We start from the raw sequence: 23,143 nt of genomic DNA on the forward strand, positions 1-23,143 counted from the left end.
GGTGACTTCAACGTTGAGGGCAAAGGCAAAAGTCCCTTTGTGTCCTCGATGCATCTCTGGAGGGTCCGTGAAGGCTGATACACACACCAGGACTTACCACTACACAGCAACTGTCTCTCAGACCTCTGATTCTACCACCCTCTTGTTGCGTTCCAAATGTCAGTAGGATCGCTAGTGACCACGGGCCTGTCGAATATTCTTTTGAGTTCAAGACGCCAGGTTGCATCGACTCCAGTTATGGTTTCTAGAGGGGTGACTGTCATGCACTTGATATCCAGAGCCTGGTCTGTATCTGCAGCAGCGTTGGGTGAGGCGTTCTTCCACCGCGTGCTTGACTTGAAGTGGGCGCTTGATATGGAAACATTTGTCTGCATTGACTCTGGTGATGATTGACACATTCGTCCACTGCATTCTTGATTTCATGTGACCGCTTAATGACGACTGAATACAATGTTGGCGCACTAGACCTCGAGGTCTGATGAGGCCACCAGATGAAATCGACTTGAGCCTGAGTGTCAAGGTCAACATAGGTGCTGCCAATTATCAATCCACCAACCACCAGAGAAGAAACACCCCTAGCAGAACAATCCACCGAACCACCAGAGAAGAACCACCCTAAGCAGAGCAAGCAATCATCCACAGAACCACCAGAGAAGAACCACCCTAAGCAGAGCAAGCAACCATCCACAGACCCACCAGAGAAGAACCACCCTAAGCAGAGAAAGCCACCCTAAGCAGAGCAAGCAACCATCCCCAGAACCACCAGAGAAGAACCACCCTTTGCACAGAACCACCAGAGAAGAACCACCCTAAGCAGAGCAAGCAACCATCCACAGACCCACCAGAGAAGAACCACCCTAAGCAGAGCAAGCAACCATCCACAGACCCACCAGAGAAGAACCACCCTAAGCAGAGCAAGCAACCATCCACAGAACCACCAGAGAAGAACCACCCTAAGCAGAGCAAGCAACCATCCACAGAACCACCAGAGAAGAAATATCCCAATCAGAAAGGAGAGGCTGAGAACAAAGCGAGAAAGAGCAACGGAAACCACAGGTAAGTCGGGATTGGGAAGGAGAGTGTCAAGGAAACAGGGAGTGAGATTTCCTGAAGACAAAAGTGGAAATGTAGAAAGAGTTACAGAGACAAATACAGCACCGAAGGGAGTGGAACAATATGAACCAGAAATAGGATGAACCACAGAACCAAAGGAATGGAAGAGCACAAGAGGACAGAGAAGACAGGGGAGAAAGTGAAGGATGGAGGCTTAGGGAAAGTTAGGCGGTGGGTCTCACATAAATCCAAAAGACTACAGACATGCAGCACAATAGATTCCAAGAAAGTCTTAAAAGAATATTAAACAGCAGGATCTCAGGATTTACTCCTCAGACAAGAGATTTGTGGAGAGGAAGACATCAAAATCACAAGCAAGAACGAAGGGCTGGATTTAGAGTTTGGTGGACAGGTTACTCCGTCACCAGCGTGTCAAAATGCCCAAGCCGTGGAACCCTCCTTCCTCCGGCACGTTGTAAGTTGAGCGGACTGTCAGTTTTCCGTTGGCGGTGCCCGTTTTGGCTTGGTTGATGGTAAGCTTACTCCAACTACCTGATGGAGGGAGGACTGGCGGAGCGGTAAGGGCCTCGGACCGCACTCCCTATTGAGGGTGGGTGCTTTCATGTTTCATTTTTGTTCTGTCCAATCCGCTAGTGGAAACATGGCGGTGACAAAGGGAAAAATTTTAATATTTAGGCCCACACCCAGGAAAAAAAACACAAGCTATAGTAGCAATTAGTTTTTTTTTCAAGCACAAACTTTTACTTTGGGAGTTTGGTTTTGAAAAATAAAAAGTCTGTTGAATGGCCACCAAACTTTAGGTCAGGCCAGTTACTTTGAAGGTACATTGACTGCTGCGCTGGCGGCGAGCTCTAAGGAGTGCACTACTCTGGCTATCAGGATTATGGACATAACGCCCTCCACCACCCTGACACTGAATGCTGCCATGTTCTAAAGCAGGCACTGAGAGTCCTTGTAAAGCCTCAGCAGGTGTCATGGTGCCCTGCTGCGCAGGAGGGCCATCACCTTTTAAGGATACGTGAAGGACAGAGGACACGGTCCTTTCTAAGCAGGGACGAGAATACCGCCGTAAGGAGTGCTGCTGCTGTCATTCTACGTAAGGAGTGCTGCCAGGGGTGTAACGTAGGCCTGGGGGGGGGGAGGGGAGGGTTACAACACCATTCATCTCAAACAGGGACATCCTTGGCTGGCCAGCTGCAAACAAATAAAACAGTCGGAAGAATTAAAGCAGTTAGGGAATGGGTACGGGTGGACCCTCACTGTGCAGAAGGGCCCCCTGAGGTTTTGCTACTCCTCCGAGTGCCGCTGCTGTGAATGTGTTCGGAATTGCTGCTGCTGTCAGTGTACACAATGAATGCCACTGCTGTGAATGTACTCAGAATCGCTGCTGTTGTCGAGTCTATGCCAGGAGTGCTGCTGCTGTGAATGTACTCCACAAGTGCCACTGCTGTGAATGTATTCAGAATTGCTACTGTTGTCGAGTCCACACCAGGAGCGCTGCTGCTGTTAGTGTACGCAAGGAGTGCCGCTGCTGTGAATGTACTCAGAATTGCTGCTAGTGTCAAGTCCATGCCAGGAGAGCTTCTGCTGTCATTGTTCGCAAGGAGTGCTGCTGCTGTGAATGTTTTCAGAAGTGCTGCTGTTGTCGAGTCCACGCCAGGAGAAATGCTGCTGTCATTGTACGCAAGGAGTGATGCTGCTGTGAATGTACTCAGAATTGCTGCTGTTGTCAAGTCTGCGCCAGGAGCACTGCTGCTGTCAGTGTACGCTAGGAGCGCTGCTGCTGTGAATGTACTCAGAATTGCTGATGTTATCGAGTCTACGCCAGGAGTGCTGCTGCTGTCAAGTCTACGCCAGGAGCGCTGCTTCTGTCAGTGTATGCAAGGAGTGCCGCTGCTGTGAATGTACTCAGAAATGCTGATGTTGTCGAGTCCATGCCAGGAGCACTGCTGCTGTCATTGTACGCTAGGATTGCCGCTGCTGTGAATGTACTCAGAATTGCTGATGTTGTCGAGTCTACGTCAGGAGTGCTGCGGCTGTCCAGGTATGCAAGGAGTGCCGCTGCTGTGAATGTACTCAGAATTGCTGCTGTTGTCTAGTCTACGCCAGGAGCGCTGCTGCTGTCAGTGTACACAAAGAGTGACGTTTTTGTTAATGTACTCAGAATTGCTGCTGTTGTCGAGTCCATGCCAGGAGCACTGCTGCTTTCAGTGTGCGCAAAGAGTGCTGCTGCTGTGAATGTACTCAGAATTGCTGATGTTGTTGAGTTAACGCCAGGAGCGCTGCTGCTGTCAGTGTACGCTTGGAGTGCCGCTGCTGTGAATGTGCTCAGAATTGCTGATGTTGTCGAGCCTACGCCAGTAGCGCTGCTGCTTTCCGGGTACGCTTGGAGTGCCGCTGCTGTGAATGTACTCAGAATTGCTGATGTTGTCGAGCCTACGCCAGGAGCGCTGCTGCAGTCAGTGTACGCAAGGAGTGCCGCTGCTGTGAATGTCCTCAGAATTGCTGCTGTTGTCGAGTCCATGCCAGGAGAGCTGCTGCTGTCATTGTACGCAAGGGACGCTGCTGCTGTCAGTGTACGCTTGGAGTGGCGCTGCTGTGAATGTACTGAGAATTGCTGATGTTGTCGAGTCTACGCCAGTTGCGCTGCTGCTGTCCGGGTACACTTGGAGTGCCGCTGCTGTGAATGTACTGAGAATTTCTGGTGTTGTCGAGTCTACGCCAGAAGCGCTGCTGCTGTCAATGTATGCAAGGAGTGCCGCTGCAGTGAATTTCTGCTGTTGTTGAGTCTACTCCAGGAGGAAGTGCAGCCGCATTTTTACACTATGCGCAGGGAGTGCTCTATCCACAGTATCAGATGTGAGTGGGAGGTGGACACTCCCTGTCCAATTGCTGCAGGAGACGGCCTGGAAGATAAACATTACCAGCAGCGTGTCATCTTTACAAAACAGGATTCCTTTATTTGTATTTGCTCTGATTATTCAGGAGTTACACATTTACAAGAGAGAGACAGTTTGGTGTGAACTATTGCTGTGCCGCTGATCCTCATTGAGAGCGAGCGAAGAATGCGCAGCGTAAACCTTCTTGCTCATCATTGCACTACCCCAGCCCCCCAGCCCCTCAAGCCGCTTACCCATGCCTCCTGTTACACCGCCCCAGGACTTTATTGTATGCCAGCAAGAGATTGATGCCCACAACCTCCATTTCGAGGAACACACTAAAATGAACATTATTAGATTCGACCAGCAACTTACACTGTCGTCAGGAAAATGCAAAGACTTAGAGAATCGGTCCAGGTGCTCAAATATTTGTATTATTAGGATCCTGGATGGATCTGAACTCAGGCAACCTTATCTGAAAAGTGGCCTATACAAGTACAAATGGACACTATGTGTAACAACTTGAACAGTATGTCTACTCTGGGCTTCACCGTTTGCTAGCACCCATAGGGTTCCGCCTAAGTCACCTAAAGCAGGGTCAGACCCCTAACAGTAAGTGTGTATTTTCAAGACTTTCAGATTAAATAAATGGTTTGGGCCATCACTACACAGACATTTTGTATCTCCTCTCCTAACAGATTCTCATTCTCTGTGTTCTGCCATGGGAAAAGGCTAAGAGGCAGAAAGATTTAAGAGCCCTGATTCCTGTATTTAAGGCACTTGCAATCCCAGCATTGATTAGGGGCTCAAACCTCAGAATCAATTTGAAAGGAACCTTTAAAGACTGCTGATATTTGAAAAAGGGAGATTAATTTACATTCTCAGAGTAAGAAGTAGGAGCATAAGTTGCAGGATATTGAAAGTAATGGCCCAAGTGAGCACAGAAAAAGTTGAATTAGAAATGAACAGTTTGAACATTTTTTCATTAAATGAAAATGGATCGAACAACAGGTGTATCACGTCTGTGATTGTACTTCAGGGGACCCATATTTCCAGGGGGAAGCTGAAAGATTTCAGTTGGTTTTAAAACATAACAGCTCCCATCAGCTGTAGCCTCACACAGGAGGGCGGCAATATTCTTTGTAAAGAGGTTAGAAATAAAAATTAATAATGAGTATATCGATAAGAAAGGTTGCTGGTTTTGGGTGAATTCTATAATTAATCAGAAGTGATATATTTTTGTGAGTGTATATGCCCATTGAAGACGACCAGGTCTAGTCCAGGAACTATTTTCAGCAGTAATGTTAATTAGAGGGGAAATTATTATGAAGGCATTTTCAATTTTGTCCAAGAACCAAAACCGGACTTCATTAAGGTTAATAGACAACAAAATAAGTTTCAGACTCAAAATGCTGTAGTTAATCATAAGTTGGATCTGAATTTGAGGGACCTATGGAAGGAGATGTTTTTCTGAAAACGGAATATACATATTTTTCTGCATTACTCAGCTGCAAGAATAATATTTTTCTGGCAAATTCACTTACATTTATGAAACAATTAATTTTTTTGCCTAATGAGTTTTCTAATCATGCGGCAATAGAAGAAAGTATGCGTGAGCCCTTGAAAGTTAGGAGACTCTCTAGTCAGGCTAGAGTGCGATACATGGGCACAAGCAGCGATATGTATGTTTTGGAGGAGTTATCTTCATTAAGCAAGGGTTCAGCGACGCAAGCCATAACCAAATACACCTTAATCTCCTCTTGGAGAGGCTGGATACCGGAATATAGGAAGGAAAAAGCAGGAGGAAGTGGTTGTAAAGCTGGAAGAAAGAATTGGGTGTCTATTTAAGAAAGTAATAAGTAACCCTAACTGTCCTAGAGTACGATTTGAGGAGGGGGGGGGGGGGGGGGTATGAAAGGAGGAACTAAATGATTTTTACTACAGAGTTAGAAAATCAGTTGAAAGTTGGTAAGACATTGGGGTGTTCACTCATACGCTAAGATAACTGTGTTATATAATTTAGATTTAACATCTATGACCAACAACAACGATATAGTAAGTGGGTGAGTGGCGGATAGAAGAACATCAGACCAGGGCGGTGGGACGGCAGCTATTCCCAGAGCAGGATATTTAGAGTAAAGTGTCTGTTAAGTGGGAAAAGATATGTATAACATTAACTAGTATGTATGAAAACATGTAAATGTAATGATTTAAGTAATAATCAGAGGTGCCGATTTTAGACGGATACACATTTTCTCAAACTGGTTATTATTATACAGAACTCAAATATTTTTAAATAAAATTAACATGGATATAAGTTTGAAATGTTTTAGGTTTAGGGTGAATATGGGGAGTTGGAAGCACATCGTATGGTTGTGACCTAAAATAATATTATTTTGGACAAATATTTCTTGCATATATGGAGGAGAAAATGGGAAGGACAGTTAGGTGGGACCCCATGGTCGCATTGATAGGACACTTGGATGGCTTGGTGGGTTTCCCTACAAATGAGAAATATCTTCCTTTTATGTCCATGTTACTTCCCAGCTCATTGAACACGTCCTATTGGAAAACATATGCCATACTTAGTCTTTTTGGAAGGAAGAAACAAAATGCCAAAAGTCAGGAAAAGTGAGGAGACATATGTATCGAGAGTGGGGTCCTCGAAGAAATTTGAGTGCATTTGAGAAGGTTTTGTAAAACAAATGTAACGATTAATTCACTTATATTATTGGCGTTGAAGGTAAAGGATGCATGTGGCAGTATTTCTAGTTATTTTTGATGATGTGCAAAAATACGACAATAAATCTATTATAATTGTTATTTACAAATAGATTACATGTTTTAAGTCTAAATAAAAAGACCAGGACCTCAATCACAGCATTGAGCGCATGCTGCACGGTCTCCGTGACTCGCGATAGAGGGTACCACGTTGTGCTCCTGTGCTCAGGGGGACCTTGGGCCTCTGCTCCAGGCACACTGCCGGGGCCCTCTGTCCTCCCTTGAGGGTGAGACCCCAATGGACATATAACCAGACCCCAAATGATGACTGACATCCTGTGCAGCAGGTCAGAGAGGCAATACCCCATCATTCACTCTACAGGGTCTCGGAGCCCATGTACTCCCTCTATAACCTTTAGCGTCATTATCTGTGCATCACAGACATCACACAAGGGGTCTTGGAACTCTGCGAGTGGAGGAGGGCTACAAAGAAGGTGTGTGCACCTATCCTGTGAGTGACATGCTGCAAACGCATCAAGAGACATCTGTCGCCGCCTCGGTCACCCCCTCTTTAACCGCTCCCGAGAATGGAAGTGGACTCCACCTGCAGAACAGTGCAGGTTCCCATTGGTGTGTTGGGACCATTAGAGCTCTGGACTGTGCTGGGGTCTGCGGAGGCCATGTTTGCTGGGAGACGAGAGCCCCCGAACAGTTGCCCACAGTGGACCTGTAATTCCAACACAAAACACTGTCTGAGTCAAAGCTGAGGAAAAGAAGGCTATGAGGCCCTCAGGTCTCTTAAGCGGGCCCTTCTAGATCAGCAGACTAGGCGCTATGCTGACCTCTAGGCAGGCGGCTCACAGATCCAGCTAAGCAAACACTCCAGTGATATTCAGGAAACAAAATCAGTGATATTCTGACGTACAATCATACCAATAGCATAGGTACTCTCTGATTAGGAGTTTGCTTCTGTACAGAACTCATTTACATTCTAGTATCATTTAAACTGTACAAATTTGTGCTAGTCTTTGGCTAGTCCATAAGAGACAGAGAGCCGTGGCTGCTTCCACCGCCGCTCACTCGTCATCGTCATCCTGATTATTCCAGTACTGGCCGGCCTCCCAGCGCAATGCCATGGCGCTCTTACGGCGACTCACTCGAGTGGACTCCACGATCTGAAGGAACAAGGGAGGAAGAGGTTAGTTAGAGCCAGATGTCTAGATCTATGTGGCTGCGGAGGATACAGCTACTCATGTGGCTGCGTATCTGCGGAGGACACCCCTACCTGCGTGGCTGCAGAGGACACCCCTACCTGTGTAGCTGCATAGGACCCCCCTACCTGTGTGGCTGCGGAGGACCCCCCTACCTGTGTGGCTGCGGAGGACACTCCTACCTGTGTGGCTGCGGAGGACACTCCTACCTGTGTGGCTGCAGAGGACTCCCCTACCTGTGTGGCTGCAGAGGACTCCTCTACCTGTGTGGCTGCAGAGGACACCCTTCCATGCGTGGCTCCTGAGGGCACCCCAACTTGTGTGGCTGTGGGGGACACCCCTACTCGTGTGGCTGCGGAGGGCACCCCTACCTGCGTGGCTGCAGAGGACACCTCTACCTGTGTGCCTGCAGAGGACCCTCCTACTCATGTGGCTGCAGAAGACACTCCTAGCTGTGTGCCTGCAGAGGACACCTCTACCTGTGTGGCTGCATAGGACCACCCTACCTGTGTGGCTGCGGAGAACACTCCTACTTGTGTGGCTGCAGAGGACACTCCTAGCTGTGTGGCTGCAGAGGACACTCCTACCTGTGTGGCTGCAGAGGACACCGCTACTCATGTGGCTGCAAAGGACACTCCTACCTGCGTGGCTGCAGAGGACACTCCTACCTGCGTGGCTGCAGAGGGCACCCCTACCTATGCGGCTGCATAGGACACCCCTATCTGTGTGGGTGCAGATGACACTCCTACGTGTGTGGCTGCAGAGGACACTCCTACCTGCGTGGCTGCAGAGGACACCCCTACCTGCGTGGCTGCAGAGGACACCCATACATGTGTGGCTGTAGGGGACACTCCTACCTCTGTGGCATAAGAGGACAATCGTACAAGTGTGGCTGTGGAGAACTTTACATCCGGTTGATATCAGAAATGAACCCATGTACACATTCGCTGATGGTATCTGTTCCGCGTGGTCCCGTATGTATGCTCTCCATGGGACCAGGGGTAACGTGTTGTCAGTCAATATGTTCAGATGGGAATATTTGGAAAGGTGAATATCTCACAAATGAGAAGAGAAAAAGGTGACAATTGTGAAGGGCGGGGCTGTCACAAGAGATGGTTGTAAAATGCTGTCAGTGGGTGACTTACCTCGTTATTGACATCATCTCGAGGGTCGATACCTGCGTACTGTGGGGAAGGAGAGAGAATTAGCAACTACCAATCAGAAACCATAAACAGCAAATATGAGACAGTAAGCAGGACTTCTGTCTCAATGAGAAGGGTGCTGTCGAACAGATCCTAATGTAACCCCCAGCGACACAGACCTGGTGATCATCACAGACAAGAAACTTCCAGTTTCTAAAGCCAAGGGGAGTTGTATTTCACCTTTGTCCCGCTTAGAAACGCCTACATTTCAATTCAAGTCAATGGAAATGTAACATCTACTCCTGATTTATTCCTAAATGTTGGCCTGGATGCTAATGAGGAGTAATATTCCGTGATGTTCATCAGAGGTCATGATACCTTGTTTACCCCCTGTCTACAGTGATCCCCTTCAGAGGGCGTGATACCTTGCTCCCCCCGTCTACAGTGATGTTCTTCAGAGGGTTTGATACCTTGTATCCTCCCTGTCTACAGTGATGTTCTTCAGAAGGCGTGATACCTTGTATCCTCCCTGTCTACAGTGATTTTCATCAGAGGTCATGATACCTTGTATCCCCCCTGTCTACAGTGATATTCATCAGAGGGCGTGATACCTTGCTCCCCCCGTCTACAGTGATGTTCTTCAGAGGGTTTGATACCTTGTATCCTCCCTGTCTACAGTGATGTTCTTCAGAAGGCGTGATACCTTGTATCCTCCCTGTCTACAGTGACGTTCATCAAAGGGCATGATACCTTGTTCCCCCTTGTCTACAGTGATGTTCTTCAGAGAGCGTGATACCTTGTTTACCCCCTGTCTACAGTGATCCCCTTCAGAGGGCGTGATAGCTTGTTTACCCCCTGTCTACAGTGATGTTCTTCAGAGGGCGTGATACCTTGTATCCTCCCTGTCTACAGTGACGTTCATCAGAGGGCGTGATACCTTGTATCCTCCCTGTCTACAGTGACGTTCATCAGACGTCATGATACCTTGTATCCCCCCTGTCTACAGTGATATTCATCAGAGGGCGTGATACCTTGCTCCCCCCGTCTACAGTGATGTTCTTCAGAGGGTTTGATACCTTGTATCCTCCCTGTCTACAGTGATGTTCTTCAGAAGGCGTGATACCTTGTATCCTCCCTGTCTACAGTGATTTTCATCAGAGGTCATGATACCTTGTATCCCCCCTGTCTACAGTGATATTCATCAGAGGGCGTGATACCTTGCTCCCCCCGTCTACAGTGATGTTCTTCAGAGGGTTTGATACCTTGTATCCTCCCTGTCTACAGTGATGTTCTTCAGAAGGCGTGATACCTTGTATCCTCCCTGTCTACAGTGACGTTCATCAAAGGGCATGATACCTTGTTCCCCCTTGTCTACAGTGATGTTCTTCAGAGAGCGTGATACCTTGTTTACCCCCTGTCTACAGTGATCCCCTTCAGAGGGCGTGATAGCTTGTTTACCCCCTGTCTACAGTGATGTTCTTCAGAGGGCGTGATACCTTGTATCCTCCCTGTCTACAGTGACGTTCATCAGAGGGCGTGATACCTTGTATCCTCCCTGTCTACAGTGACGTTCATCAGAGGTCATGATACCTTGTATCCCCCCTGTCTACAGTGATATTCATCAGAGGGCGTGATACCTTGCTCCCCCCGTCTACAGTGATGTTCTTCAGAGGGTTTGATACCTTGTATCCTCCCTGTCTACAGTGATGTTCTTCAGAAGGCGTGATACCTTGTATCCTCCCTGTCTACAGTGATTTTCATCAGAGGTCATGATACCTTGTATCCCCCCTGTCTACAGTGATATTCATCAGAGGGCGTGATACCTTGCTCCCCCCGTCTACAGTGATGTTCTTCAGAGGGTTTGATACCTTGTATCCTCCCTGTCTACAGTGATGTTCTTCAGAAGGCGTGATACCTTGTATCCTCCCTGTCTACAGTGACGTTCATCAAAGGGCATGATACCTTGTTCCCCCTTGTCTACAGTGATGTTCTTCAGAGAGCGTGATACCTTGTTTACCCCCTGTCTACAGTGATCCCCTTCAGAGGGCGTGATAGCTTGTTTACCCCCTGTCTACAGTGATGTTCTTCAGAGGGCGTGATACCTTGTATCCTCCCTGTCTACAGTGACGTTCATCAGAGGGCGTGATACCTTGTATCCTCCCTGTCTACAGTGACGTTCATCAGAGGTCATGATACCTTGTATCCCCCCTGTCTACAGTGATATTCATCAGAGGGCGTGATACCTTGCTCCCCCCGTCTACAGTGATGTTCTTCAGAGGGCGTGATACCTTGTATCCTCCCTGTCTACAGTGACGTTCATCAGAGGGCGTGATACCTTGTATCCTCCCTGTCTACAGTGACGTTCATCAGAGGGCGTGATACCTTGTATCCTCCCTGTCTACAGTGACGTTCATCAGAGGTCATGATACCTTGTATCCCCCCTGTCTACAGTGATATTCATCAGAGGGCGTGATACCTTGCTCCCCCCGTCTACAGTGATGTTCTTCAGAGGGCGTGATACCTTGTATCCTCCCTGTCTACAGTGACGTTCATCAGAGGGCGTGATACCTTGTATCCTCCCTGTCTACAGTGACGTTCATCAGAGGTCATGATACCTTGTATCCCCCCTGTCTACAGTGATATTCATCAGAGGGCGTGATACCTTGCTCCCCCCGTCTACAGTGATGTTCTTCAGAGGGTTTGATACCTTGTATCCTCCCTGTCTACAGTGATGTTCTTCAGAAGGCGTGATACCTTGTATCCTCCCTGTCTACAGTGATTTTCATCAGAGGTCATGATACCTTGTATCCCCCCTGTCTACAGTGATATTCATCAGAGGGCGTGATACCTTGCTCCCCCCGTCTACAGTGATGTTCTTCAGAGGGTTTGATACCTTGTATCCTCCCTGTCTACAGTGATGTTCTTCAGAAGGCGTGATACCTTGTATCCTCCCTGTCTACAGTGACGTTCATCAAAGGGCATGATACCTTGTTCCCCCTTGTCTACAGTGATGTTCTTCAGAGAGCGTGATACCTTGTTTACCCCCTGTCTACAGTGATCCCCTTCAGAGGGCGTGATACCTTGTTTACCCCCTGTCTACAGTGATCCCCTTCAGAGGGTTTGATACATTGTTTACCCCCTGTCTACAGTGATGTTCTTCAGAGGGCGTGATACCTTGTTCCACCCTGTCTACATACAGTAACAGCATTAACCCTTCACTGCGTGCATTAACAGCAGTGCTCTAGTGCAGCTAGTGCTTGGGTCATGTCTCACAAGTACTTACACCATACTCGTCCCTCTGTCGACTCCGTCTGTCCTCAAACTCTTCCAGCTGTGAGTCCTTCAGCCTGCTGGGGGTCCTCGCCTCCCATTCTAGAGGTGGGGGTGCAGGGCCCTTCGGCGTGGCACTGTACGTCTGATAGGTGGGTTCACTTCGTAAGGCTGAGTCTGAGGACGCACTCGGGACCGTGCCCACGACTAAGGGCCGCAATGGGGTTGAGAAAAGTGAGACGACATACCTATCTGGGGGACCTGCAGGAAGCAACAAGAGAGGGTCAGTTTTACCAGGAAGCACCCCCCACTTTAGCAACCCCCTACTTAATACAGATGTGTAACATAAACACATAAACTTGTGTACACGCTGGTTACACCACTGTGCTTTTTACATGGGGAGCTAGACCTCAAATGGATGCCTGTAAGGTGGTCACTGGACCTTTTAGTCCCTGAGGTGGCACATGAAGAAATGCCTGGCTTACACCTTGCCGGGGTATGTGGTGTGGGAGGGTGATTGGCTGGTGGTGCAGGAGAGATGAATGGCTGTATCTGGTCGTATCTGGAAGAGCACCATGTATGTTCGCATCACTCAATAAAAGGTCGTGGTTGGTGGACTTCACCAAGTGATGTGTTTCCAATCGGGCATCTGACTTCACCCGGCCACCAGGCTGTCCTAGAGTGGCCCCTTGACGTGGGGCCTGGCCTCACGGTGTGGTGAGCTTCCGCAGCTGCCGGGCTGTCCTGGAGAGGCACCTTGACTGGGTGCAGTATGGTGCTGGTTAGTGCAGCATGGCAAAGTAGTAGAATTAGGTATTGATATTACAATGCGCAATCGCAATGAAAGGGTTGGAGGGATGTCAGAAAAGAGAAACCACATACACCAATGAAATCATTTAACACATTTGTTTATTATATTTCACAAACAATATAATGAGGTAAACAGATAGTGCGTAGTGTCCCAAGTGAAACAAGAACCTAAAGTATTTGTGACAAATTGTGACAATATTTACATGGTTTTTAAAATTCTTTACAAAAGTCGACTGTTAGACCTGGCACCTTGGCGTGAGTCTCCCTTCCACTTTTTGTCGCTGTGCCTCATGTGTTTTTATGGTGTTGGCCGCTCAGAGCACTGTGCCACTGCCAACCAGTGCCACAGTGCAAGTGCTCCCTATATAAAATGTATATGTTGGTTGGATTCCATGATTGACTTATTTGGTTTACTGTCAGACCCAGTAAAGAGCACCAGGAGTGCCAGGGCTTGTAAATACAAATGCTGCTGGTGGGCTTGCAGCACTGGTTGTGCCACCCACAGAAGCGGCCTGGTAAAATGTGTCTAGGTCTGCCATTGCAGAACCTGCGTGCAGTCTGGTACTGTCATGCTGACTGGCAAGTGCACACACTTGCCAGTCCCTAAACCTTCCCTTAACTTCCTATTAGTCACCCCTATGGTAGGCCCAAGGGCAGGGTGCATTGTAAGCATAAGGTAGGACAAGCCCTGATGTGTGTGGCATGTCCTAATAGTGAATTACAGCCATTTTCGTTTTTCACTATTGTAAGGCTACCCTGTTCTCATAGGCCAGCATGGGCTGTTAAGATGGTTACATCCTATGATCCTAACAGGCCCAGGGAACATGGTAGAAAATCGAGTTTGGTATGCCTGAACTCAGAATAATAAGGTACATCGTTTAGTAAGGTTTATTTTAATATTCTGCGTTTGCAAATGCCACTTTTAGAAAGTTGGCCTTTGCTTGCCTAACCATTTTAGCCCGCCTCTGCGTGATGTGTATCTGCTGTCTGGCTTGCGTGAGTGACAAGCTGGGGAAACCCAGATGGGCAGGGCTATGTAGCCTGGTGGTGAATAGGATGATTGACAGGTAGCTGGGTGGGAGGAGTACACCTGGACTCTGAATAGGACTGTGCTCTGCCACCACAATGCCGGCTCCGCCCCCTGTGGAGCGTCTGATGACTCCGCCCTACACCCTGAATGAAGAAGCCTGCATCGCATCAACAAAGTGCTCCAGAACTGGACTGAACTAGGCAAGGGCCCCCCTGGCCGAGGAGAACAAAAGAAATGTAGTATAAAATGTAGGAGCCCTGCTCCTAAGAAACCAGATCCTGCTACAAGACGAACCTCTGCCTGAGGGGAAGGAACCGGGAAAGCTATAGGAGGAGTACTGTGCCTGACCTGGGGGATTGGCCTGCAGTGGTTGCCTTGCTGCTGAAGGAGAGGAGAAAGATTGCTGATAAACTTTGCTTCAACTTGTGCTGTTTAAGGTCTCCAAGGGCTTGTGCTGAGCTTGCCCCCTGAACGAAGTCCCAGGACCAGTGGACTTCACCCCCCTTGAGAACCGCCGTTCTCCCCGTGAAGCTGACGACGAGAAAAGTGTGCGCCTCTCAACTCGACGCGTACTTTGGCAAGCCTGTTTCCCCCTGCCCGGCCCGAGCACCGCGACTAAGGCCCCTCGAGCCGTAGCTCGCAACGTAAAGGAAGGACTTCGGGACACTTGTTATTTGGCCCTCTCTGCATCGTACCCCTTTTGCGTGCCCCCCTACCCTTGCTGAGGTCAGGCTGTGGTGCGTGGAGTGGTTGGTACGCGGCTCCCCCGGCGCGTACTGCCTGCTTCGCATTGCGCTGAGAACAAAGGTGCCGCTCTCAAGGTACGGCTCGAACGCCGCAACGAAGAGCCAGCGTACCGTACACCCGCACTGTTCCCCTGAGCATCGCGACTGAGGCCCCCTTCGAGCCGTAGCTCGCACCGCAATTGAAAGGACATTGCGCCGTACAAATGCGCTGGGATTCACCGCATCGTCCGTGACGAACTCCTGAAAGATAAAGGTACTGTGCCCCCTTCGCACCGTATGGTGTACGCATCGCCCGGAGCGTCTGCAAACGCTTGTGAGCCCCGCTTGCAAGCCTCTTTCAGTCATACGAACCGCACGACGCGCACGAAGCGCACAGAACTCCTGAAATACGGTTAACCTCAAGAACTACTTATTGCAAAGTATTGTGGGCCCGTCTTAAAGTTATTGGGTCTTGTGCTAAATCTGCTTATACATAAAATGATTCTTATTGGTAAACCCAGTGTGGAGTCCATTTGTGGGGGTGTCATTGAATTGTTGTATGTGGTCCCAAATGCTTAACCATTACGCCTAAGATAACGCCTTGTCTGCTCGCACCAAGCTACCTAGAGGTTGAGCAGGGGTTATTGTTAGAGTGTAACCCCTTACCCTGACTGGAGGAAAGGTTCCCTGCTTGGCACAAGTACCTACCTGTGCTAACCCGAGAATCTGGATTCTAACATCGACCATCTGTAAATATATGGCTAATATACAGCCCCTATATGTAATAATAAGTGCCGATTTAGTGGTTCGCTTTTCTCTTTACTGTCGACGACGTTTCAACCCTTTGTGCAGTATAGGGTCTCATCAGGACCTTGGGATGTAGGGACGGTGTGGAAGTAGGAACTCTAATTGTGGCGTTTAGTACACATACGTAGCACGTGTGTGAGCGAAATCAGCGTGAGTCTGTCCACTCCCGTTTTTTGTAAATGGAAAATTCCTGAGTAGAAGTGGAGTTCCTTAAAGGCGCGTGACACTACGACACGCTGACAGCAAGACCGCATCCGTCTGCTTGCTGCAGGTCTAATGACTACGTATGTGTACTAAACACCACAATTAGAGTTCCTACTTCCGCATCGGCCCACACACGTCTAGGTGTGATATCTGCATCAGCGCTGTGCTACCCTTCGATTGCCAGCCCACACCCTCACTTGGGGACCCGGCTGGGTTCCCTTGTGAGTATCCTTTTTCCTCGACTATTACTCACGTTTGGCACACAATCTTCACTTTGCTGCGCAGTCACCTACCCAGATGTCCCTACATCCTGGGGCCTGATGAGACCCTATACTGCACAAAGGTTCGAAACGTCGTCGACAGTAAAGAGAAAGCGAACCACTTAATCAGCACTTATTATTGCATATAGTGGCTGTATATTATCCATATACTTAGAGATAGTCGACTTTTGTAAAGAATTTTAGAAACTTTGTCAAAAAGACTTTAGGTTCTTGTTTCACTTGAGACACTACGCACTATCCGTTTACCTCATTATATTGTTTGTGAAATATAACATACCAATGTGTTAAACGACAGCATTGGTGTATGTGGTTCCTTTTTTCTGACATCCCTCCAACCCTTTCATTGCGATTGCGCATTGTAATATCAATTCTTAATTGTACTATTTCACAGGAACCGCTGTTTCGGATACTAATCAATTACCCTGGTTCCTTAGTGAGTGGGGTCCCCTTGTTTTTTGTTTTCGGCATGGCAAAGTAGGGCGTGTTGGTATGCAGCAGCCTACAACAGGGCGCAACAAGGATGTGTCAGGATATTGAAAGGGCTACCAAGACCAGACCCTGTAAGGGAAGCCCCTGACGAGGAGCCCATGCTTTGGAAGACCCTACAGTGTCCACCATCCTGGGAGAGGAAGTGTCTGCGGGTTGTCGAGACCTCACAAGCTGCCCCTACAATGAGCCCCTCGGGTCCGCCTCAAAGACCACTTCTGAGTAGGTCCGTGAACTTCAACACAACAGAGTAACACAAAGTAACAGGCTGCACAAAGCTGCAGTTCACGGTCTACTACAAGCTTAAGAAATGAAAAAACAAAACTAATAATTTTCAACGTTGTGAAAAGACTTCCAGTGGCAGTTGCTGTAGAGAAACATGGAGTGCGAAGGCTGTGAAAATGAAACTAGTCAGCAGACATGGAATCTTCTATACATCCCTACTTAGCCCAGAAGAAGATTTCCTAACACCTTAACATGAAAAGACTGACAGCAAGACTGAACAATCAGTTTGTGAGCTGAAAAGTGTAACCATTTGAAAGAACGGGCATCGGTGTACCTGGTGTCCTCGCATGGAGTAGCCAACGACTTCACGCGTCCCAAGCAGCCACCATGGCCCTGATGTACCCCGCTGTCCTCGCACGGAGCGGCTCACGACTTCACTTGTCCCAGGCGGCCACCATGGCCCTGATGTGTCCCGCTGTCGTCGCATGGAGAGGCCCACGACTTCACATGTCCCAGGCGGCCACCATGGCCCTGATGTACCCCGCTGTCCTCGCATGGAGCGGCCCATGACTTCACATGTCCCAGGCAGACACCATTACCCTGATGTACCCCACTGTTCCCGCATGGAGTGGCCCACGCCTTCACATGTCCCAGGCGGACACCATGGCCCTGATGTACCCCGATGTCCCCTCATGGAGCGGGCCACGACTTCACTTGTCCCAGGCGGCCACCATGGCCCCAGTGTACCCTGATGTCTCTGCATGGAGTGGCCCTGGACTTCACATGTCCCAGGCGGCCACCATGGCCCTGATGTACCCCGCTGTCCTTGCATGGAGCGACCCCGACTTCACATGTCCCAGGTGGCCAACATGGCCCTGATCTACCCCGCTGTACATGCATTGAGTGGTCTGGACTTCACATGTCCCAGGCGGCCAACATGGTCCCGGTGTACCCCACTGTCCTCGCATGGAGCAGGCAACGACTTCACATGTCCCAGGCGGCCACCATGGCCCTTATGTACCCCGCTGTCCTCGCATGGAGCGGCCCATGACTTCACATATCCCAGGCGGACACCATTGCCCTGATGTACCCCACTATCCCCGCACGGAGTGGCCCAGGCGGACACCATGGCCCTGATGTACCCCGATGTCCCCTCATGGAGCGGGCCACGACTTCAGTTGTGCCAGGCGTCCACCATGGCCCCAGTGTACCCTGCTGTCCCCGCATGGAGCGGCCCTGGACTTCACATGTCCCAGGCCGCCACCATGGCCCTGGTGTACCTCGCTGTCCTCGCATGGAGCGGGCCACAACTTCACATGTCCCAGGCAGACACCATGGCCCTGATGTACTTCACTGTCCTCGCACGGAGCGGCCCACGACTTCACTTGTCCCAGGGGCCCACCTTGGTCCTCATGCACCCCACTGTTCTCGCAAGGAGCGGTCCCCGATTTCACATGTCCCAGGCAGCCACCATGGCCCTGATGTACCCTGCTGTCCTCGCATAGATCGGCCCACGACTTTACTTGTCCTAGGCAGCCAACATGGGCCTGATGTACCCCGCTGTCGTCGCATGGAGCAGGCCATGACGTCACATGTCCCAGGTGGCCAACATGGCCCTGATCTACCCCACTGTACTTGCATGGAGTGGTCCGGACTTCACATGTCCCAGGCGGCCAACATGGCCCCGGTGTACCCCACTGTCCTTCCATGGACCGGGCAACGACTTCACATGTTCCAGGCGGCCATCATGGCCCTGATGTACCCCACTGTCCTCGCACCGAGTGGCCCACAAGTTCACATGTACCAGGCGGCCACCATGGCCCTGATGTACCCCGCTGTACTTGCATGGAGTGGTCCAGGACTTCACATGTACCAGGCGACCACAATGGCCCCGGTGTACCCCGCTGTTCTTGCATGGAGCGGCCCATGTCTTCACTTGTCCCAGGCAGCCACCATGTCCCCACATGGAGCGGGTCCGACTTCACATGTCCCAGGCGGCCACCATGGCCCCGATGTACCCCGCTGTCCTCGCATGGAGCAGGCCCCGACTTCACATGTCCCAGGCGACCACCATGGCCCCAGTGTACCCGCTGTCCTCGCATGGAGTGGCCCACGACTTCACATGTCCCTGGCGGCCACCATGGTCCTTATGTATCCGGCTGTCCTCGCATGGAGCGGCCCACGACTTCACATGTTCCAGGCGGCCACCATTGCCCTGATGTACCCCGCTGTCCTTGCATGGAGCGGGCCACGACTTCACTTGTCCCAGGCGGCTATCATGGCCCTGGTGCACCCCTCTGTCCCCGCTTGGAGAGGCCCCCGACTTCACATGTCCTAGGCAGCCACCATGGCCCCGGTGTACCACGCTGTCCCCACATGGAGCGGGCCGCGACTTCACATGGCCCAGGTGACCACCATGGCCCCGGTGTACCCCACTGTCCTCGCACGGAGCGGCCCATGACTTCACATGTCCCAGGCGGCCACTACAGCCCTGATGCACCCCCCTTTCCTCGCATGGAGCGGCCTCCGACTTCACATGTCCCAGGCTGCCACCATGGCCCTGATGTGCCCCGCTGTCCTCGCATAGAGCGGCCCACGACTTCACTTGTCCCAGGCAGCCACCATGGCCCCGGTGTGCCCCGCTGTCCCCGCATGGAGCCGCCCCGACTTCACATGTCCCAGGCGGCCACCATGGCCCTGATCTACCCCGCTGCCCTCGCATGGAGCGGGCCACGACTTCACATGTCCCAGGCGGCCACCATGGCCATGATCTACCCCGCTGTCCTCGCATGGAGCGGGCCACGACCTCACATATCCCAGGCGACCACCATGGCCCCGGTGTACCCTGCTGTCCTTGCATGGAATGGGCCATGACTTCACATGTCCCAGGCGACCACCATGGCCCCGGTGTACCCAGCTGTCCTCGCAAGGAGCGGCCCACGACTTCACATGTCCCAGGCGGCCACCACGGCCCTGATGCACCCCACTGTCCTCGCACGAAGCGCCCCCGACTTCACATGTCCCAGGCAGCCACCATGGCCCTGATGCACCCCGCTGTTCTTGCATGGAGTGGCCCATGACTTCAATTGTCCCAGGCAGCTACCATGGACCCGGTGTACCCCGCTGTCCTCGCACGGACCGGGCCACAACTTCACATGTCCCAGGCGACCACCATGGCCCTGATCTACCCCGCTGTCCTCGCACGGACCGGGCCACAACTTCACATGTCCCAGGCGACCACCATGGCCTGGTGTACCCCGCTGTCCTCGCATGGAGTGGCCCACGACTTCACGTGTCCTAGGTGGCCACAATGGCTCTGATGTACCCCACTTTCCTCGCATTGAGGGGGCCACGACTTCACATGTCCCAGGCGGCCACCATGGCCCCAATGTACCCCACTATCCCCGCATGGAGTGGCCCATGACTTCACATGTCCCAGGCGGCCACCATGGCCCTGATGTACCCCGCTGTCCTCGCATGGAGTGGGCCACGATTTCACTTGTCCCAGGCAGCTACCATTGCCCCCGTGTACCCCGCTGTCCCCGTATGGAGCGGTCCCTGACTTCTCATGTCCCAGGCGGCCACTATGGCTCTGATGTACCCTGCTGTCCTTGCATGGAGTGGCCCATGACTTTACATATACCAGGCGACCACCATGGCCCCGGTGTACCCCGCTGTCCCCGCATGGAGCGGCCCGACTTAACATGTCCCAGGCGGCCACCATGGCCCTGATGTACACGGCTGTCCTCGCATGGAGCGAGCCACGACTTCACATGTCCCAGGCAAACACCATGGCCCCAGTGTACCCCGCTGTCTTCGCATGGAGTGGCCCAGGACTTCACATGTCCCAGGCAGCCACCATGGCCCTGATGTACCAAGCTGTCCTCGCATGGAGCGGCCCATGACTTCACATGTCCCAGGCGGCCACCATTGCCCTGATGTACCCCACTGTCCCCGCATGGAGCGGTCCCCGACTTCACATGTCCCAGGTGGCCACCATGGCCCTGGTGTACCTCGCTGTCCTCGCATGGAGTGGACCACGACTTCACATGTCCCAGGCGGCCACCATGGCCGTGATGTACCCCGCTGTCCTTGCATGGAGCGGCCCATGACATCACATGTCCCAGGTGGCCACCATGGCCCTGATGTACCCCGCTGTTCTTGCATGGAGCAGCCCACGACTTCACATGTCCCAGGCGGCCACCATGGCCCTGATCTACCCCGCTGTCCTCGCACGGTGCGGCCTGCCACTTCACATGTCTCAGGCGGCTACCATGGCCCTGATCTACCCTGCTGTCCTTGCTCGGAGTGGCCCACGACTTCACATGTCCCAGGCGGCCACCATGGCCCTGGTGTATCTCGCTGTCCTCATATGGAGCAGGCCACAGCTCTGCACATAGCCAAGGCTTGGATTCGACATGGTGCCCACACAGAGTGACCCACTACCCTTCACATGTTATACATGAACAAGTGCCGTGGCGCCGCTCTTTTTACCTCAAGTAGCCATGTAATACCCTGCTGGTAGCGCATGCGCACAGGTCCCACCTGCCCTGGTGCAGCTAGTAGAACACTCCATGGCAGGCAATGGTGGGACCTTCATCCTGCAGGTGCCTGTGAGGGCAGCCAGTGTCTTAACGCAAATGATGCCCCCGCCCCTGCAGAAAGTGAAGAGGGCCCCCAGTCTCCCAGATATCCATTGACCTTGGGCTGAATGGAGCTCCCTTGAAGGGCTGGGGGCCCCTGGAGGGCCCCCTGGGCCGCAGGGGCTCCAGAAGCCTGAGTTGCGCCGCTGAGAGCAGGAGGACGCGCACAGGCGCTGTTGTCAGACCAGGGCTGTGTGGGTGAAATACTTACTGACATGGCCTGGGACCGGTCCCGGCGACTCAAAGTCTCTGGACACCTGCAGGGGAAGAAACAGGCTGGGGTGAGACATCCAGGAGAAGCTGGTAAGGAAGGCAGGAAGAGACGACGAGAGACACCTGACAGATGGAGAGAGGACGGATACATGAGATATGGAGGGTAGAGGCTGGAGGGGGAGGGGGGCGAGGAGGGCGCAGGAAAGAATGTACCGAAGCTGGGGAGGCAAAGAGAGACAGGAAGATAAGTGAGAAAGAGACACAGGGAAGGATAAGGGGGCACCTAGAGAGGGCAGATGGGTTTGGAACAGATGACGAGAGACCCTGTAAATAGGAGTAGTTGTGCACACTGAGAACTAGCTCCTACCTCTGTATGCTCCCCTCAAGCAGCGCCATTTTGGGGATACCTTTTTCACCTCCCCAACATGTCTCCCCGAGAGATAATGGGATACAGCTCACCAGGAACAAATCGAATGAGGTACCTGCCAGTGTTCCGCCGGGGGGCCTCTGCCGAGGGCCACAGAGGAGCCCCCTCAAGCGTGTCAACTTCCCATCCTCCCGGAGCCCCAGAAACAGGCAGTGTCATCCCAGGTTACTCTAAAAACTAATGAGGTCTCCTCTCCCTTCCTTCTTAGGGCATCACTGTGCCCCTCCCCCCCCATCCAGGCAGCGCCAGCTTAGGTGACCCTGAACATACACTGGGACCCTGTAGCTAGGGAAGCCTCAAGCACACCCCCTTGCAGCCTCCCGTGGTACCACGCCCAAGGGGGTGCGACGGGCTGACACGCCACACCAAGGGTCACATGCAGACACTATACTTATGAGGAGCGTCGCAAGCACAGCGGGGTGTCTCCTGTCAGCATCACGAGCATAGTCACCCCAAAGCGGAGGCCTGCCCTGCTCAAGGGTCGCCCCGCAGAGCCGGCAGGGCTTCTCTTTGGACAGGTGGGGCCCTCACTCCTCCAGCCTCACATTGGGTATCTTGTACCCCAGACGGCTCCTCGGGCCTCTGTGAGCATAGCACCCCTATTTCACCTCCTGGACCCTGGGGTGTATGTCGTTACCACGCCTTCCTTCACCACGCACGTCTTTACAGCGCAGATTTTACAACGCACACCAGTGCCACGCATCTGTCACGTGGTTTTAGGCCACTCCCTATTTACAGTGCTAAGTTAGCTCATTCACGTTAGCTGTTGGAAAAACATCTTGTTGCTTTTGCTGCCTTTGCACCCGACACTGTTGTTACATGTTATTCATTTGAGAAATGCAGACTCGCTCTTGTCTCAAGTGAATGTTATTTATACATCCTTAACAGTTGCTAGTGCCCTTGGTCTGTACATCGAGTAAAGAACTGTTCTAGGACCCTAGACGGTGCCGGCTGATTATGTTCAGGGTGATCGTACCACTGTTTAGTCACAACAT

General features: G+C 51.6%; 1 protein-coding gene across 10 annotated transcripts in view; it reads right to left on the reverse strand.

Moving 5' to 3' along the window:
• Positions 1-4,008: 4,008 nt before the first annotated feature.
• Positions 4,009-23,143, reverse strand: part of MISP (mitotic spindle positioning) — a 209,595-nt gene continuing 190,460 nt past the window's right edge. For all 10 annotated transcript variants that reach the window (XM_085639004.1, XM_085639005.1, XM_085639012.1 and 7 more), the window contains 4 exons: positions 21,720-21,765; positions 12,311-12,558; positions 9,031-9,069; positions 4,009-7,849 (listed from right to left, as the gene is read on the reverse strand). In XM_085639004.1, the coding sequence (XP_085495130.1) occupies positions 7,751-7,849; positions 9,031-9,069; positions 12,311-12,558; positions 21,720-21,765 (432 nt within the window). In that variant the 3' untranslated portion in view covers positions 4,009-7,750. The remainder of the gene's footprint in view (positions 7,850-9,030; positions 9,070-12,310; positions 12,559-21,719; positions 21,766-23,143) is intronic.

This window comes from Triturus cristatus, chromosome 12, assembly GCF_964204655.1.
Source record: "Triturus cristatus chromosome 12, aTriCri1.1, whole genome shotgun sequence".
Classification (NCBI taxonomy): domain Eukaryota; kingdom Metazoa; phylum Chordata; class Amphibia; order Caudata; family Salamandridae; genus Triturus; species Triturus cristatus.